General features: G+C 37.1%; 1 protein-coding gene across 1 annotated transcript in view; it reads right to left on the minus strand.

The window, feature by feature from the left end:
* Nucleotides 1-710: 710 nt before the first annotated feature.
* The window catches only part of CEP83 (centrosomal protein 83), a 124266-nt gene continuing 105921 nt past the window's right edge, over nucleotides 711-19055 (minus strand). Inside the window, exons 14-16 of the mRNA XM_047065966.1 lie at nucleotides 5377-5480; nucleotides 2274-2463; nucleotides 711-1333 (exon numbers count right to left, since the gene is read on the minus strand). Of these exons, the coding sequence (XP_046921922.1) occupies nucleotides 1229-1333; nucleotides 2274-2463; nucleotides 5377-5480 (399 nt within the window). The 3' untranslated portion in view covers nucleotides 711-1228. The remainder of the gene's footprint in view (nucleotides 1334-2273; nucleotides 2464-5376; nucleotides 5481-19055) is intronic.

Raw genomic sequence — 19055 nt, forward strand, 5'->3', positions numbered from 1 at the left:
TGGAAATTACTTTTCAGCAACAAGGTGCCACTGCGTCTGTGAATAAGCGGTTCTGTAATGCAGCAACTGACTCCAGTTTCTTTGACATGGTATTAGGCACTGCTCCTCCACTATCTACCTGGACCTTTGATCCTAAAGACTTCCAGATAATGAACATTCCACTTAGTTTGGAGGATTTGAGCTTTGCCTTGTTGATGTGAAGTTATTGCAGCAGACTTCCTTAAAAAGAGGTTAGGGATGCACAGAGATAAGACATTTGTAATAATTCGGTTAGATCCCAAACAGTAGGAGGCAACACTACCGCTAAGGGACCCCAGTGGGTTCAAGTTTTCCAATGAATAGCCCTTGTTTTACACAACTAATTATATCATAGGATTTAATTATTTGTACTTTGTGGTTTTCAGTTAGAATAGAAAATAACATTGAGATTTTTCTACATTGCTAAATACCGAGTGTATGCTCAAAATTAAAAGACAATGTAGAAAAATATTTATTAAGTTCTTTAATTATATGCACACAGCTTTTAGAATGGTAGCATTATATATTTACACGTCTTAATGTTTTTGTTTTTTTTTTATTTTAAAAGTTATTTATTTTGAGAGAGAGAATCCCAAGCGGGCTCCACACTGTTACTACAGAGCCCAATGAAGAGCTCGAACTCACAAACAGTGAGATCACGACCCAAGCTGAAATCAAGAGTTGGACGCTTAACTGACAGAGCCACCAAGGGGTCCCGAAGTTTTGTTTTTTAATGCTGCCTTTAAACTTTTTTCTTTTTTTTCAAGAACGAGGTTTAGACCTCTTGTATACGGTAAACTGCAGAATGTTTACTGCCCGTTACTGCCAAGCATCTCAAAGTGGCAGAAGGAATCAAACATGGGCATATTCCAGGTAAAATGCCAAAAAAAAAAAAAAATTCAACAAGTGAAATTAATAAAATAATTTAACAACTTGATTCTCTAATTTTTTTTTTTCTTTTCTAACATTCTCAAAAGAGTTGTCAATAAATATTCTAAACATCTCTGAAGGGGTTTTAATGTTTCACTTATCCTGGGTATAATCCTAAAGTCCTGACACTGATGCAATGTATCATGTAGCTGGTACCTTTTCTTGAGGCACAAATGTTCTGGCAAACAGGAATACAGTATCTAAATGCCACATACGTTAAAACTTCAAGCTTTATTGAGTCACAGTGATTTCATCCCTTTTGATCTTTTTTCCATGAACATCATTCCCCAGGAGATCCAAGTTCCTCTAGTTGCTTCCTTTGTGTTGTTTCTAGTTCTTCTAGTCTTTTGCGAAGTAGAGAGAGTTCCCTTTGATGCTGTTCCTCCTTAAAAGCACCAAAAATGAAAAACAAACAAAACAAAAAAAACAGAAAAATAGCTGGAAAAAGAACTGTTAGGCAACAGCCTCGGTGCCTCTTTTACTCAGGCCCTAGAAGATCTGGCAAGGAAAGGATAACCATTTCAGCAATCTAAGAACACAGCAGTATGGGCTAGACTACTAACTAGTCCTTGTTTCTCTCCCACCTCAGGCTCTAGCCTTAAGCAAAACACAAAGTCTGTTCTCCTCTCTAGGTGTAAAACTCACCAGGGAGTAAATTAGAAGAATACCAATTCAGGGCCCAGGCATACTCACTTGCCTACTTTCTAACAAGGCTGGAGTTTAATAGCAATTCATTATAAATAAAGCACTTGGTCTGAGATTCAATTCAGTGACTAAAATCTTTGGTGCTTACAATATTATAAAATATAATTATTAACAGTTAGTCTTTTGAAAACCATCCAATCAATTTGATTCCTTCAGTATCTCAAGGACCTGATACAGTAGAACGAGCCCAGAATTTGGAATCAGATGTATATTTGATAGTCAACTCTGTCACTTATTACCTATGACCTTAGGTAAGTCACTTCCCCTCTGACTCAGCTTCCTTATCTATAAATTGGGAATCATAACACCCTTCCCTCAAAGTATTTTCCATTAGGATTAAATAAAATATCATATGGAAAATGCATAGTGCGGAGTGTTAGTAAATGCTTAGTAGTAGTTGAGTGAGTCAAAGACCCATGGATTAAGTTTTTTCTTTTCAGTTGCCCAGTAGATTTCACTTCTAGCAACATCACTAAAGGATAGAATAGATTCAAATCCACTTTGTTTTTCCCACTAATTTCTACGGTAAAGAAAGATATGAATGTTTAACTCTGAATTTAAACAGGTAAAAATTAACAGAAATGTTAGTGACTTTTTTTCTGTAACATAAATGCTCATACCTGCATATGAGGAGGAAACGACAAGTCCATGCCTGGAACCATGGCTGATGACTGAACACTAAAAGGATTGATGGATGCTGTTGGAGGTATGTTAGGAACCAAAATTAAACTTCGAAATTCATTATGTCTTCTCTGTATGTCCTTTAGTCTTTTTTGAAGCCTTGTATATTCTTCAAATGGAACATTTTGTCTTAAAAAAGAAAAAAAGTGTTTCTGTTCTTTAATACAGTTATACTGTATTGAAAAACAGGATGATTCACAGAATATAATTTTAAATTGGAAGAAAAGGACTTCAAAATCCTAAGATTTATCTGTATATAATACATACATAAAATTCTATTTATCTAGAAAAGTAAACAGAAACATGACATCTTAATCACATGTATAACTGTTGGCATTGCAGGCTATCAATTCATTTTAAAGTTTTACTTGCCAATTAATCAAAGATTAAAAATCTTTTGATACTTTTACTTTCACTTGCACTCCACTCCCCCAACCCATGAATCCTGAAAGTGTGCCTTATTTTACAGAAGGAATCAAATAGGAATAGAGAAAATACCACGTTGAATCTTAGGACACTGCCATTTTTATAGGTAAAATATGGTCAAATATATGAAATTTCATATTGTTCAACCTAATTTTTAAAACCGTTGCTAATGACAGGGATGAAGCTACCCAACTTTAGGGAAAACTATTTGGATGAAAAAGGTAACTTTTCAGGCCTTTACATATCATCACCTTTTTGGACATGAATTTTCTGACCATCAACCACATCAGTAATAAAATATAGTCTTCAAAACCACTCAAAAGTCTAGATGATCTGTGCCATACTCACCCAATCTTGAATTGATAATATTTCAAAATTAATGGTTATAGGAGACATAGCAAATTGAATTTTGTTTTAGAATGAATTTGGTGGCTTCTTACTTTGGAACACAGTATTATGAAATTGGCATGAACTCCACAGTCTATAAACTTCATGTGTTCTAAAAAAACAACTGTTCCCATTTGGTAATAATTACACTCAAGAATGTCCAGTGCACATTTTAAAACATCAACAGCCAATTTCCATTACAGAAAAGTCTGACACTTTCTAAATGCTGAAAGGCTACCACTAAAATTAGCTGAACTTGTAAAATTTTTATTTATTTATTTATTTATTTTTAAAGTTAATTTACTTATTTTGGGAGAGAGAGGGAGGAAGAGAGAGAATCCCAAGCACGTTAGGCACTGTTGGTGCAGAGCCCAACATAGGGCTCAATCCCACAAACTGTGAGATCATGACCTGAGCCAAAACCAAGAGTCAGACACTTAACCGACTGAGCCACCCAGGCACCCCAAAAAGTTTTTATTAACTTCAAATAGGCCCTACAATGCCACTACTACTGAGTCAATAAGGTAAATTGTCTCTGTTTAAAAAACGCTAATTATGCAGATTATTAGCTATGTTTGTAACGTAAATGAAAATCCAGAATTTAGGCTCAATATGTTTTCACACCAAGAAATCAAAAATCTTGATTCACAGTTCTAGCCACATTTGGGAACTATGCAATGTTGCAACTATCTTGTTTCAGTATTAAGAACTCACACCACTCCTGGCTACCAAAGCCAGTGACCTTTCCTATGAGTCCCAACCATAACAAAATGCCTGGCATGTGTTTTGGTTTGAAGGGATATTCAGCCAGAAAAAAATAAATAAATGAATAACAAGGATAATGAACTAGGAATATAACAAAAAGTTTTAGAATTCTTTTAAATGTGGGGCGCCTGAGTGGCTCAGTTGGTTAAGCACCCGACTTCAGCTCAGGCCATGATCTCACGGCTTGTGGGTTCAAGCTCTGCATCAGGCTCTGTGCTGACAGTTCAGAACCCAGAGCCTGCTTCAGATTCTGTGTCCCTCTCTCGCTCTGCCCCTCCCCTACTCATTCTATGTCTGTCTCCCTCTCTCTCTCTCTCTCTCAAGAATAAATATTAAAAAAGAAAAAGAATTCTTTTAAACATATATATTTTCTTTATTTAGAGAGAGAGAGAGAGAGTGTATGTGAGCAGGGTAAAGGCAGAGAGAGAGGGAGAGAGAATCCCAATTAGGCCCTGTGTGCTGTCAGCATGGAGCCCGATGAGAGGCTTGAACCCACGAACCATGAAATCATGACCTGAGCCAAAACCAAGAGGGTAACCCTCTTGCACTATTGGTGGGAATGCAAACTGGTACAGCCGCTCTAGAAAATAGTGTGGAGGTTCCTCAAAAGATTAAAAATAGCATTACCCTAACGACCCAGCAATAGCACTACTAAGAATTTATACAAAGGATAAAGGACTGCTGATTCATACGTGCACATGTACCCTAATGTTTACAGCAGCACTTTCAACAATAGCCAAATTATGGAAAGAGCTCAAATGTCCATCAACTGATGAATGGATAAAGAACACATGGTATGTATATATAATGGAATACTACTCGGTGATGAAATATAATGAAATCTTGCCACTTGCAACAACATGGATGGAACTGGAAGGTATTATGCTAAGTGTAGTAAGTCAGTCAGAGAAAGACAGACATCCTATGTTTTCACTCATATGTGGAATTTTAGAAACTTAACACCATAGGGGAAGGGAAGGAAAAATAAGTTACAAACAGAGAGGGAGGTAAACCATAAGAGTTTCTTAAATACAGAGAACAAACAAACTGAGGGTTGATGGGGGTGGGGAGTTGAGGGGGGGAGGCCAAGGAAAATGGAAGATGGGCATTGAGGAGGGTACTTGTTAGGATGAGCACTGGGTGTTGTATGTAAGTGATGAATCATGGGAATCTACTCCCAAAGACAAGACTACACTGTATACACACTGCATATTAGCTAACTTAATCATTAAAAAAAAAAAAAAAAAAAAGCCCAACATTGTTACTCTAGGGAATTGCAAATAAAATGACAATTAGTTACATGTTCAAAAAAAAAAAAAAAAGAGTCGGATGCTTAACCAACTGAGCCACCTGGGCACCCCTAGACATATATTTTGAAAGAAAACAAAGTGCATTATACTCAGAATCAAAGCTCTATAATATTAAAGTCACTACATGGGATATGTATTTATACAAACACAGTACCTATTTAACACCTGGTTTTCTGTTTCTAATTCTTCTCTCTTTGCCTCTAAGATTTCTACTTTCTCCTGCAGTCTCTTCAATTTGTTTTCATGAAGGGATTTTCTCTAGAAAAAAAGAAACAATATGGACAAGTACATTAATACAAAATCTCCTATTTGAACAAAATATAGAGAGAATGTTTTACTCAACAAGAAATTTTACTTAGAGATAAGTATTTTCAGTGAATACTAGAAGAAAAAAGATTAATAGATAGGATTCTCATTCAAAATTGCAAAGATAATAAGCTTCAGATGTACAAATATGAATGCCAAACCAGAAAATGGGTATCAATAACTAAACTGCTGCAAATAAAGTATCTAAAAAAGGAAGGAGTCAAATTTTACTAATGAGCTTGCCTGTCACCTGATAAGGAATCACAAGTTCTTTATTTTCCCCAAAGATATGTGTTTTTAAAAAGAACTAAAAATTAAAAATTAAAAGCATGCTTACCATTAATAAATTGCTACCAAAGCAGCAAAAGATCAGAAGCTTAGATTATGGATGCGTCTCAGTTTGAAAGTATGCCTTTTTAAATATTAAAAAGAAAAAAAAACTTAAACTTTACATAGGGAAAATTTTCTAATATGGAAAAATCAGTGTATAATGCAAAAGTAGTACATTAAAAAATTATTTTTTCATTTTTGTCAAGAGGCTATTTTTTTTTTTTACAGAAAAATACATATAAATGTTGCAACTCACTTAGTAGCTATAGACCTTTCAGGTATGCACAGAATGTAAATATAGAGCAAAATGTGAAACCACAAAGCAAATGCTGATACTGTTACCTCATAGGTCAAGAGCATGGCCATACCACAAGTGCCCCTACCCTTCCTCCTTTCAATCTCTATTCCCTTCTGTCCTCTGAAAAGGTAACCAATTTACTTCTAAAGCTAATTTTGCCTATTTTTGAACTTCATCTGAACAGAAGCATAGTCTTTTTCAACTGTTTTACAAATGGCTTTTCTTTCACTCAGATTGTGAGATTTACTCATGTTATTGCTTACAGGAATAGTTCATTGCCACATGTTGTATTGTACTTACGAATATCACATAGTTTAATATATCTACCCAGTCTACCGCTGAGGGCCATCTGAATTATTTCCAGTTGAGAAATAATACTGCACTGGGCATTCTTTCTCATGCTTCCCATTGCTTGCCATCCTCCAGCACCCTAAAAGGTTGCCTCCTGCCTCCCACTTTCTACCCTGGCAAAGGAACTACTCTTCCGTCCTTAACATAAGTATATACTTATATGTTTACAGGTAGTTTAGGACTCTGTCTATCCACCAATCTACCCATATCAAAAAAAAAAAAAGCAATCATACTATATACTCTTCGGTATATGGGTTTGTTTGTTCAATATGTTGTCTAATTGACTAAGCCATTTTATTGTATGGCACAGTTATTTTCCATTGTTATGTTGTCATCCATATTATAAATATACAACTTATCCATTCTCTTGATGAAAATTAGAGTTGTTTTAATTTTAATTTAATCTGAATAAAGTTTCTATGAACATTCCTAAACATGTTTTTGGTGGATATATGTACTCATTTCTCTTGAGTATATACTCAGGAGTGAGTCACAGCTTTAGTAAATACTGCTAGTTGTTGTCGTTGTTGTTTTAAAATTTTTTTAATGTTTATTTATTTTTGAGACAGAGAGAGACAGAGCATGAGCAGGGGAGGGTCTGAGAGAGAGAGGGAGACACAGAATCCAAAGCAGGTTCCAGGCTCCAAGCTGTCAGCACAGAGCCCATCACAGAGCTCGAACTCACGGACCGTGAGATCATGACCTGAGCCGAAGTCAGACACTTAACTGACTGAGCCACCCAGGTACCCCAATACTGCCAGTTTTCTAAAGTGGTTCTATTAATTACATGCCCACCAGCAATATATGATACAGCCACTATGGAAAATAGTAGGGTGATTCCTCAAAAAATTAAAAATAGAACTACCATAGGACCTAGCAACTTATACACAATGGAATATGATTCAGTCATAAAAAAGAAATCTTGTTATCTGTGACAGTATGGATGGACCTTAAGGGCATAATGGCAAGCAGAGAAAGAAAAAATGCTGTATAACCTCACTTATCTGGAGAATCTAAACAAACACACAAGCAAATGAACAAGCTCAAAGACATAAAGAAGAACTTGAGGGGCACCTGTGTGGCTCAGTCAGTTGAGCGGCCAACTTCAGCTCAGGTCATGATCTCGCGGTCCATGAGTTCAAGCCCTGCGTCAGGCTCTGTGCTGACAGCTCAGAGCCTGGAACCTGCTTTGGATTCTGTGTAAACCCCTCTCTCTCTGCCCTTCCCCCACTCATGCTCTGTCTCACTCTGTCTCTCAAAAATAAATAAATGTTAAAACAAATAAAAAAAGAAAAAAGAAAAAAAAATTGGTGGTTGCCAAAGGCAGGACACAAGGGGTGGACAAAATGGGTGAAGGAAGTCAGGAGATAAAACCTTTAGTTATAAAGTTCCAGGGATGTAATGTACAGCATGGTAACTATACTGTGTTGTGTATTTGGAAGTTGCTAAAAGAGTAAATCTTAAAAGATCTCATCATGAGGGAAAAAAAGGTTTTTTTTTAACATGTATGGCGATGGATATTAACTAGACTCATTTATTGTGATCATTCCACAATAGATAAAAACATCAAATCATTATGTTGTCCAGCTGAAATTGACATGTATATGTCAATTATACTTCAAAAAAAAAGGTTGTTAAACATTGTAATAGCCTAAGAAGGCAAGCATAGCAAAATGATTCACATGAGTAAATTTAGTTATTATTCATAGAATTGCTAGAAATAATAGGATAACCAAAAAAAATAACTGTTACTTGACCTTTTTTCCAGCAATTTTTAAATTGTACATATTAACAGTTTGATAGATTTGTATTTTTATTCATACACAATTATGTCATATGTGAATGACAATTTTACTTCCTCATTTCCAATCTTTATAAATCTTTTATTTCTTTTCCTTGTCTTATTATACTAGCCAGCACCTCCAATAAAACGTTAAAAAAAAAAAAATGGTGATAATGAACACACTTGCTTTGTTCCTGAACTTGGATGGGTGGAGGGAAGCATTAAATATTTAATCAATAAGTATGATGTTAGATGTAGGACTTTTTTTTTTTTTTTAATTTTTTTTTTCAACGTTTTTATTTATTTTTGGGACAGAGAGAGACAGAGCATGAACGGGGGAGGGGCAGAGAGAGAGGGAGACACAGAATCGGAAACAGGCTCCAGGCTCCGAGCCATCAGCCCAGAGCCTGACGCGGGGCTCAAACTCACGGACCGCGAGATCGTGACCTGGCTGAAGTCGGACGCTTAACCGACTGCGCCACCCAGGCGCCCCAAGATGTAGGACTTTTATAGGTACAAAAATCCCTTCTATTCCTATTTTAATGAGTTTATCATGAAAGGGTGTTAAATTTTGTCAAATTATTTTTATGTGTCTGTTAAGAAGATCACAATAGTTTTTTTTGTTCCGTTACAGTGTTGAGTTATACTAATCAATTTTGAATATTAAGCTACCTTACATTCCTAGAATAAACCTTACATTTCATGATATATTACAATTTTTATACATCATGGGATTCAGTTTGCTAATATTTAAGATTTGTGTATTTGTTTATGGTATCTCTTTTTTTATAATGGCTGTGTTGGGCTCTAACCTTATAAAACAAGTGGGGATGTTTTCCTTTCTTTTCTATTTTCTGGGAAAGTTTGTGCTAAGAATGGTAATATTTCTTCCTTTAGTATGTGGAAGAATTTATCAGTGAAGCCAAATGAGCCAGGCATTTTCCCTGCAGAGGTTTTAAATTAAGGAATCCATTTTCTTTCTTTCTTTCTTTCTTTCTTTCTTTCTTTTTTTAATGTTTTATTTTATATTTGAGAGACAGAGAGAGAGAGAGAGAGAGAGAGAGAGAGAGAGAGAGAGAACATGAGCAGGGGAGGGGCATAGAGAGGGGGACACAGAATCTGAAGCAGGCTCCAGGCTCTGAGCTGTCAGCACAGAGGCCGATGCAGGACTTGAACTCATGAGCAGTGAGATCATGACCTGAGCCAAAGTTGGACGCTTAACCAACTGAGCCACCCAAGCGCCCCAAGGATTCCATTTTCTTAACAGATACTGGACTATTCAGATTACCTAATTCTTCCTATATTGGTTTTGTTAAGATGTTCTTCAAAGAATTTGTTCACTTCATCTAAATTGCACAAGTTATTTTTAAAATATTCTTGTTGTTTTACTATCTATAAGAGGGGCTGCCCTGCCTGGCTTAGTCAGTAGAGCATGCAACTCTTGATCTCAGGGTTGTAAATTTAAGCCCCACGTCGTTGAGTGTACAGATTACTTAAAAATAAAATCTTAAAAAAAAAAAAAGAAAAAGAGATATAGTGATACCCCTTCTCCATTCATCGTATTGTGCATCTGTGTTTACCTGCATACCTACCTATTTTGTGAGCAGTTAGGAAAAAATGAATCTAAGGCTCTATCAATTTTACCAATCTTTTTTTTTTTAAATCAGCTCTTGGCATTTTTAATTTTCTCTATTATATATTTTGTTTCACTGATTTCTGGTAATACCTTGAAGAAGATGATGATGATGATGATGTTCGCAGTTAAATCTATCCACTAAGTTCATAATTCAATTATTGTGTATTAGTTGTAAACCTGCCATTTATTTAACAGTTTTGTTTTCTGGAGGAATTGTCAAGCTTTTTCTGTTGTTTTCTAAGCATATAACAACAAGGTAATTTTAAAGTCTGCATCTGATAATTCCATTTCCCAGATTCCCTATGGGGAGTCTGTTTATATTGGTTATTATTTCTCTTGATTTTCGATGTTATCTTATTTCCTCATGTAGCCGGTATGATAATTTATAAATAGTTGGAGCAGCTTTAGGTTTACAGAAAAATTTAACAGGAAGTATAGAGTTCCCACATATTCCCCCTTTCACAGTTTCCTCTATACTCTTAACATCTTACATGGGTGTGGTACATTTATTAAAATTAATGAGCCAATTTTGAAACATTATTATGAACTAAAGTCCACAGTTGACATTAAGTTTCACTCTTTGTGTTGTACAGTTCTACAGGTTTTTTTTCCCAAATGCATGATGTCATGTATCCACTATTATGATATTATACTGAATAGTTTCACAGCCCTACAAAACTTCCTGTTCTCTACCTATTCATCCCTACTCCCACAACCCCTGGCAACCACTGGCATTTTTTTCTGTCTCCATAGTTTTGCCTTTTCCAGAATGTCATATAGTATATAGAAATTATACAGTATATAGTCTTTTCAGACTGGTTTCCTTCATTTAGCAATATGTGCTTAAGGTTCTGCCATGTCTTTGCATGGCTTGACAGCTCATTTCTTTTTATCACTAAATAAAAATATCCATTGTATGGATGTAGCACAGTCTTTTTTTAATCCATTCATCTACTGAAGAACATCTTGCTTACTTCCAAGTTTCTGTGTTTTTGTGTGTGTGTGAACATAAGTTTCGACTCATTTGAATAAATATCCAGGAGCATGATTACCGGATGGTGTGGTTTGACTAAGTCTACCTTTGTAAGAAACTACCAAAGTGTATTCCAAAATGGCTGTACCATGTTCCAATTCCACATAACGAAGGAGAGCTCCTATTTGTTCCATATCTTTGCAGGATTTGGTACAGTCAGTGTTTCAGATTTTAGCCATTCTAATAGGTATGTAGTGATATTTTTATTATTTATTATATTTTATTTATTTATGTCTATTTTAAATTTTTTGTTATATATTTAAAAACTGTGGAAATAAAGTCTATAACGTTGTTTTCCCTTAAAGTAGATTTACATTTGTTTCTTGCAGGCAGCTACAAACACTAACAATTTGGGTATATTTAATCTGATTATAAGGACTGACATTATCTAAAGCTACACTTCAATACTTGCAAGGGCCAGGCTATTTTTTCATTCTTAGTCTAAACATAAATCCCTCCCCTTCAGTGTCCCAACCCAAAGCACTAGCATACTTGGATCTGAGATCCTCTCTCCGGCAGATTCTGAATTCCAATTTTTGTTCCCCAAGCTCTGTGAAGTTGTCAAAAGCTTTGCTTCACTTCTCAGCCTCTCAACTCCCTCTTCTAGAATCAGCAGTTTCCTCTAAGGAAAAAGCAACCTCACATGCCATGCTCACCTCTCTCAATTTCTCACCTCTCCAGGAGCTTGGCCTCCTAATTCTTCACTGCCTTCCATGGAGATATTTTTTTTAAATACTTTGTCTGATTCTTCTAGTTTTCATATGGAGAGTTGACCCACATATTTCCTAGTTTGTCATTATCAAAAGCATAGGCTCCTTTTAGGTATTTTAGTCCAATTAGTAGCATTTTTTTTAAGTTTATTTATTTTGAGAGAGAGAGAGAGAGTAAAAGTGGGGCAGGGATGGGGAGAGAGAGAGAATCCCAAGCAGGTTCCACACTGACAGTGTGAACACGGAGCTTGAACTCAAGAACTGTGAGATAATGACCTGAGCCAAAATCAAAAGTCAGATGCTTAACTGACTGAGCCACCCAGGCACCCCAGTAGACATTTTACAGATGGAAATGCTTAATATTTCATTACTGTATGATTGTATAAACTTGCAATCTTAGAATCTGGTTATTTTTCTCCATTTTTATTGTTTATTTAAACTGTAATACAAAATTTTTTATTTCATCACCAAATCTTAATCAAGTATATACACACACATACATATATACACACACAGAGTGCACATTTAATTGGGCCCTATATTAACTATAGGTAATTCAAAATATAGGGACTTCTGAAGGGAATTCCAGTCAATAAATACCAAATCACGAGAAAGGGCTTTGTAGAATGGATAAGAAATGAAATAGGGAAAATGTGTACTACTACAGGGATGTGGATTTGCCTGAAGGTTCTCCAGCAAGGGACTGATAAGTAAAAGACATTGTTTTGAGAAGTCTGATACAGCATCAGTGTATGTGACAGACTCCAAAGTTTGCCTCTTACAAGGCACATCTGGAGATAAGCTTGAAGACAGGGTTCAGGACAATGCTGTCCTCATCCTCATCTCTGTAAAACAACCAACCATGTACTGAGCACTTTCAGTTGCCAGGAAATAGCTAGAATGCAGTAAAAACACTGGCTGGTTAGTTGACTAAAAGACCCAATGAATGCCTTAGCCTCTATCTCTATAATCATTTCTTTGCATACATTCTCATTACCTTGACCCAAGTCTCCCTCTTCTTCAAACTCACCTGGAAAAACTCAGACCCTTATTAAATACAACTAGACTGCATGCCTGGACCTATGCAACTAAATGAAGTCGGCAAACACACACACAACTGTGCACTGTGTTACCTGACAGTCCTTCTAATTTCCCTCATCTAATCACTCTCCCAAACTCTTACATTCCTTCACAACTTATTATGTCTCCTCAGATCTCTGACACCTGCACTCTTCACGATCTGAGCCAAAGACCCAGATTCTTTTTTGCACTGAGAAAACTGTAGCATCAGGAGAAAATTTCCACACATCTATCGATTTATCAGAAATTTATAAACATATATTTTGCCTTTTTTCCAGGTATAATAGATACACTGTGTTCTTATGCCTTCCACCTCTGAATTGCTGCTAAAGAATATTATCCCTGCAAGTGCCCCCCTTTCTTCTGCATCATCAATTTTCCCCTTGCTACTGAATCACTCTATAATTCACCCCACCCTTAAAAGAACTCTTTGATCTCACAACCCTCCCTAGCAATCACCCCAGTTCCCTGTTCTTTACAACAAAATCCCTTAGACAAACTCTATCTTCCACTTCAATCTGGCTTGTATTCCTTCTATTCCACACAAACAACTCTTGACAAGCCACCAACAATCACTAAAAAGCCAAATGAATTCCTAGTCTTCATATTGCTATTTTATCATCTTATTCTCAATGTCATTCGATACAGTTGATCTTTCTTGAAGCACTTTTCTTCACTTGGCATCCAGTACCTTCTTGGTTCTCCTACCATCCTGGCCAGTCCTTCTCAGTTTCCTCCTTTTCTTCTCAACTCCAAAATTCCTCAAAGTTCAATCCTCACTCTTCCTTTACTTTCTAGGTGACCTCATTTAATCCCTTTGCTTTCAATACCATTTATGTGATGATGGCTCCCAAGTCTTTATTTCTAGTCCAATCTTCCTCCCTGAACTCCTGATTCATGTATCCACCAGACTACTGAACATTTCCTATGGAAGTCTAATTGGGTATCTCAAAGAGTTAACATGTCCAACAAAAGCATCTTTATTTTACTGCCAAACCTGTTCCTTCTAAAGTTTTTCCCACTCTATTTTAACTAAGCACTCATACTCAACATCTTAGTCATCTTTGATTTGTATTTTTCCTGCCCGACAACTATTGTAAACTCTACTTTAAAAATATATACAGAATCTGACCACCATTCCACAACAAGTTCTCTATTCCAAGTCACCATCATCTTTCACCCTGGACTACTAAAAAGTGGTCTTCCCGAGTCCTCTTTGTCTCTCTACACAACAGCCAGAGGGTCTTCTAAAATATAATGCAGATTATATTATTTTTCAATTTAGAACTCTCCAGTGTGTTCCCATCACATTCAGAATAAAAACCAAAGAATAAAAACATCATCAGGCCTCACTACTTCTCTCCATTCCAGCTACCTAGTTCTCTCTCCTTGTATTCCTTCAACATACCAAGCAGACTTCTGTCTCTCTCTCTCACTTGCTATTCTGTCTGGAACATTATCCCCCCATATATAAAACATGGCATTCCCCTTCCTTTTCTTCAGGTCTCTGCTCAATGTTACCTTAATCAGAGAAATCTTCCCTGATTACCTATTTAAAAGGCATTCTCTTTAGTTTTCTCCTTAGCACACATCTCCACCTGACAAATACTAGTTTCTTTACTCTGTCACCCACCCACTACAATGTAAGCTCCTCAGCACAGTCTCTATTTCTGTATTCCAGTGAACAAAACTACCTGGTACATAATAGACACTCAATGAATTTGTTGAATATGGCTAAATGAATACAGTGAAACCTTGCAGAAGATACAGCCTCAGCTAGGACGTTAGCAACAGGAATAAAAAGAAATGAGGTGAGGGAAAAAAATGCAAGACACATTGTAAAGAAAGAATTCACAGGCCCTCGTGACTGTACTGGGTTGAAGAGTGTCTCCCAAATATTCATGTCCCTGGAGAACCTCACAATGTGACTATGATATAAAAAGAAATTTATTTGGGGCTCCTGGGTTACTCAGTCGGTTAAGCATCCGACTTCAGCTCAGGTCATGATCTCACGGTTTGCGGGTTTGAGCCCCATGTCCAGCTCTGTGCTGATGGCTCAAAGCCTGGAGCCTGCTTCAGATTCTATGTCTCCCTCTCTCTCTGCCCCTTCCCTCCTCACACTCTGTCTCTCTCTCTCTCTCTCTCTCATAAGAAAATGAACATTAAAAATAAAAAAAAAAAATTTATATGGTCTTTGTCCTGGGTTTCTAGCACAGACCTCCTAAAATCCTTGGAATTTCCTGAGTGACAGGCATGTCTTTTGTTATTCATGACCAGCGTTTTCAATCATACCTGCATTTATGCTAATGAGGTAACTTCTGGTCCGGGCCCCTAAAAAACTCAAAATGGGGTTGTCATGCGAAAGACCAAGTGATAAAAGAGTGGGAACTTTCAGCCGCATCCCCCTACTCCCCATTCTCCACTTCTCAGAGGAAAGGGGGACTGGAGATGGATCTCTATAAAAACTTTGCAACAAGACCCAGAAGTACCCAGATTAGTGAACACATTGATTAGCTAGGAGGATGGTACATTCAGAGGGCATGGAGTTTCCATGCTTCCCCTTCCATACCTTGCCCTATGCACCTCTTCCATTTGGCTGTTCTTGAGTTGTATCCTTTATAGTAAACTAGTAAATGTAAGTAAAATGTTTTCCTGGGTTCAGTGAGCTATTCTAGAAAATCATCAAACCTGAGGAGGGGGTCATGGGAACCCCCAATTGATAGCCAGTTGGTCAGAAGTACAAGTGGCCTGGGACCTGGCATCCGACATCGGGCAGTCTTGTGAGACTGAACCCTTTAACTTGTGGAATCTGATGTAGTGTCAGAATTAAACTGCACCGCTGGACATCCACCTAGCTGGTGTCCAGAGAATTAGAAAATTGGCTGTTGGTAAAACACTCCAGAGTGACCTTACCTAGAAAAAGGGTCTTTACAGATATAATCAAGTTAAGATGAGGTTATACTGGATTAAGTAGCCCCTAAATCCAATATGACTGGTATCCTTATGAAAAGAGGGAAATGTGGACTCAGAGACAAGACACACAGGGAGAACACCAGATGAAGACAGGCACAGAATGAAGTGATATGCCTACAACCCAAAGAACACCAGAGATTGCTAGCATCCACCAGCAGCTAGGAGAGAAGTGTGGAAAAGATCCAGCCTTTGGAAGGAGCATGGTCCTAGGGGCATCTTGATTTTAGACTTCTGACCTCTAGGATTATGAGATAATACCTCTCTGATGTTTTTTTTTTTTTTTTTTAATTTTTTTTCAACGTTTATTTATTTTTGGGACAGAGAGAGACAGAGCATGAACGGGGGAGGGGCAGAGAGAGAGGGAGACACAGAATCGGAAGCAGGCTCCAGGCTCTGAGCCATCAGCCCAGAGCCCGACACGGGGCTCGAACTCCCGGACCGCGAGATCGTGACCTGGCTGAAGTCGGACGCTTAACCGACTGCGCCACCCAGGCGCCCCCTCTCTGATGTTTTAAGCCACATAATTTGCAGTAATTTGTTACAGCAGCCCTCAGAAACCAATAGAGTGATTGCCTACATCTGAGGGAAGGGAGCCCTCGGGGTCAATCAGAGGTTTGAAGCCTAAGTGATAGGAAGAATGACATGCTACTGAAAGAGATGAAGAGTTCAGAGGGGACACTGGCTGTAAGGAATAATTTCAATTTTGACTTTAGCAGTCCAATGCCATCACAGGATTGCCAAGTGGATGCCTTGGTGTTAAAAATATTCCAACACAAAGGAGCAATAGAAAAATCAAAAGAACACTAATACAAGAACCCAACCTGGGATTCCCCTTTTACCACCTTCTAGCCAAATTCAACGAACTCTTCAGTAATCATACTAACCAACCATTTATCTTGGATACCTTTCTTTTCCAGTGGCTTCTACAACACCACACTGTAGCTTCCACCTCTATGACCATTCCTCTACTAAATCCAGTTCTTCTTTCTAAGTCAATTCGATTCTTAGTCCTTTCATTCCTCAATCATCTTCAAAATCTCAAGTGTCTAATTCTTTATCTCTAATCTGAATTACTGCTCCCCATGGTGTACATCCCATTATTTCTAGTTATTTACACAGCACCTTCACCTAAGAGTCTAGGACACGAGTCCAGGGATGCACTGTCATGCTTCAGATCTGACACGTGTTTAGTAGAATATACCTTCTCTTTCTACTCAACTGACATGTGTTCTTCACTCCATTACGACAACTCCATTTATATACTCTCACAGCTAAAACATGTCATATTTTCCCTTTCTTCTTTAGCACCATATCCTGTAAATCTTCTCCTTCAGAATAATTCTAAAGAGTCACCTTTCATCTTCATTCCTCTATCACAAGCCGAAATTCCACACTTCTTACCTCATTTTATCACAAGAGCTTCCTAACTGGCCTCCCTGTCTTCAGGCTTTCTTCGCTCTGACGCTCTTCTCAAACTTTAGGGTCTATACAGATCACCTGGGAGTGACTATTAGTATTGTTTAGGTATTGCATGTTATCTTCTCCAACTAGATTATATGGTCATCAAAGGCAGGAATTAATCATGGCTTCTATTTTCCTCTAAGTGTATAATAGAACGCTAGGCCACCCAACATATTCAATAGACACTTTAGAAGTTTAAGACTATGGTTCATGTCTTTTCCAAAAAACATTCATAACCATAATTTAACCAAGAATAATTTCAGAGAGATGTACCTTAGAATAAAAATAACAAGTTGTCATCTCAAGTGCCTTAAAAGGAAAAGGACAACTCACTGTGCTCAAACCAAGAGATCTCTCTTCTTACTCACACTTCAACAATGTATAGAGAAAAATATACACAGAAGCCAACAATCACAGAAGGGCATCCTAACTCAAGATACCTGGTCAAGTTCTTCCAAACAAATCAACAAAGTAAAATATCATTACACAAAGATTCTATCTAAAAAGACTTAACAGAAATGACATAAGCTTTGTGCATAGGAGGTTGGAGCTGTAAAGAAACACACTCAGACGGCAATGAGGCATCTTTTCTAGCCTGGGGAAAAAAATAAAGCTGCCACTCTCCAGTTATAAGAACCACTCACAGGAAAGCAACTCTAAAGGATTATGATTTCTGCTCTAGAGTTAATATTTTGTGACTTGCTTTAAGTCTTACAACATAAGAAAGTTATGATTTTTGTCACTTAAAGAACCTAACAAGTCTATTGCACTCCTATGAATTATATTTATATAATCTTAGAGCCAAATTTTTCATATAGAAGCATTATCTTTAACTAGAATGGAAAGAGTCTGACTTAAAGAAATTCACTTCATAGCGATTATTCTGCCACGAGAAGTAAGACTCATATGGGTACAACGAAGAGAAAAGCAGTCAAGTATTCGGGAAATTGGGAAATTAAAAGAGTAACAGCGCAGAGAGAACAAAGGATTAAGAACAGAAAGATGTAAATTTTAGTCATGGCACTGAATCTTACTAGTCAAGTAATCTTGGCTACCTACCACTTCAGTTTCCTAATCTGTAAAAACTATCTGAATGCTAAAATTCCTGAGCCCTAAAATTATATGTACTCACAGATTTTTTATAGTATTTCTATGCCACATATATTGTCTATTTTTCTACTTTAATTGATGTAAAGTTGTAAGCCTCTAGGGAAGTGTCCCACGCGGTAAGACAGCTCTGGGTCATAACTACTCACTGAATTGAGCTTAACAATTTCCTATGACTTCAAATCATAACCCACAGGTCACATTTTCAAAAGTGATATGGATATTCCCGATGTTCACACCCATCATTTGGCAGGTATTTCAATAGGAAAAAATTCACCCCAGGTCACAATACTGATGAAAGGCTGTTTTGCAGATTTCTTAAATTATCACCTCTTCCCTTCTTACTAGTATCTATGATTAGCTGGTAATCTCTCTCACCACTGGATGTCACTTTTGCTCCAACAGAAGTCAACCCAAACTAACCTCAATAGTAATTAGAATCTGGTTTCTATGATGCATAACTCTAAAACCTTAACATAAACATTTCTCTGTGAAAGATAAAATCAGTTCTTATAATTTCTACTGATTTTTGGCTAAAATCTGGCTTCAGATGCTTCTAGGCTTCAAACAGTACTAGGAACCATAAGTGAAATTTCTAAGATCATCCCAAGCCATAAAACACTTCACTGAAATTCCACCAATACCCATGCACCGCTCAGTCCTTGTATGGCCAGAAAGAAAGAGAAGCAGCACACATGGGAGGAAATACAAACAAAGACAGTGTTTATATTCAAGTATAAAACACTGAGATTCCCTTTTCTAATC

This window comes from Lynx rufus, unplaced genomic scaffold (genome assembly GCF_022079265.1).
Source record: "Lynx rufus isolate CCGP_SWC_20201006 ecotype Redwood Valley unplaced genomic scaffold, mLynRuf1.p SCAF_7, whole genome shotgun sequence".
In the NCBI taxonomy this organism is placed as follows: domain Eukaryota; kingdom Metazoa; phylum Chordata; class Mammalia; order Carnivora; family Felidae; genus Lynx; species Lynx rufus.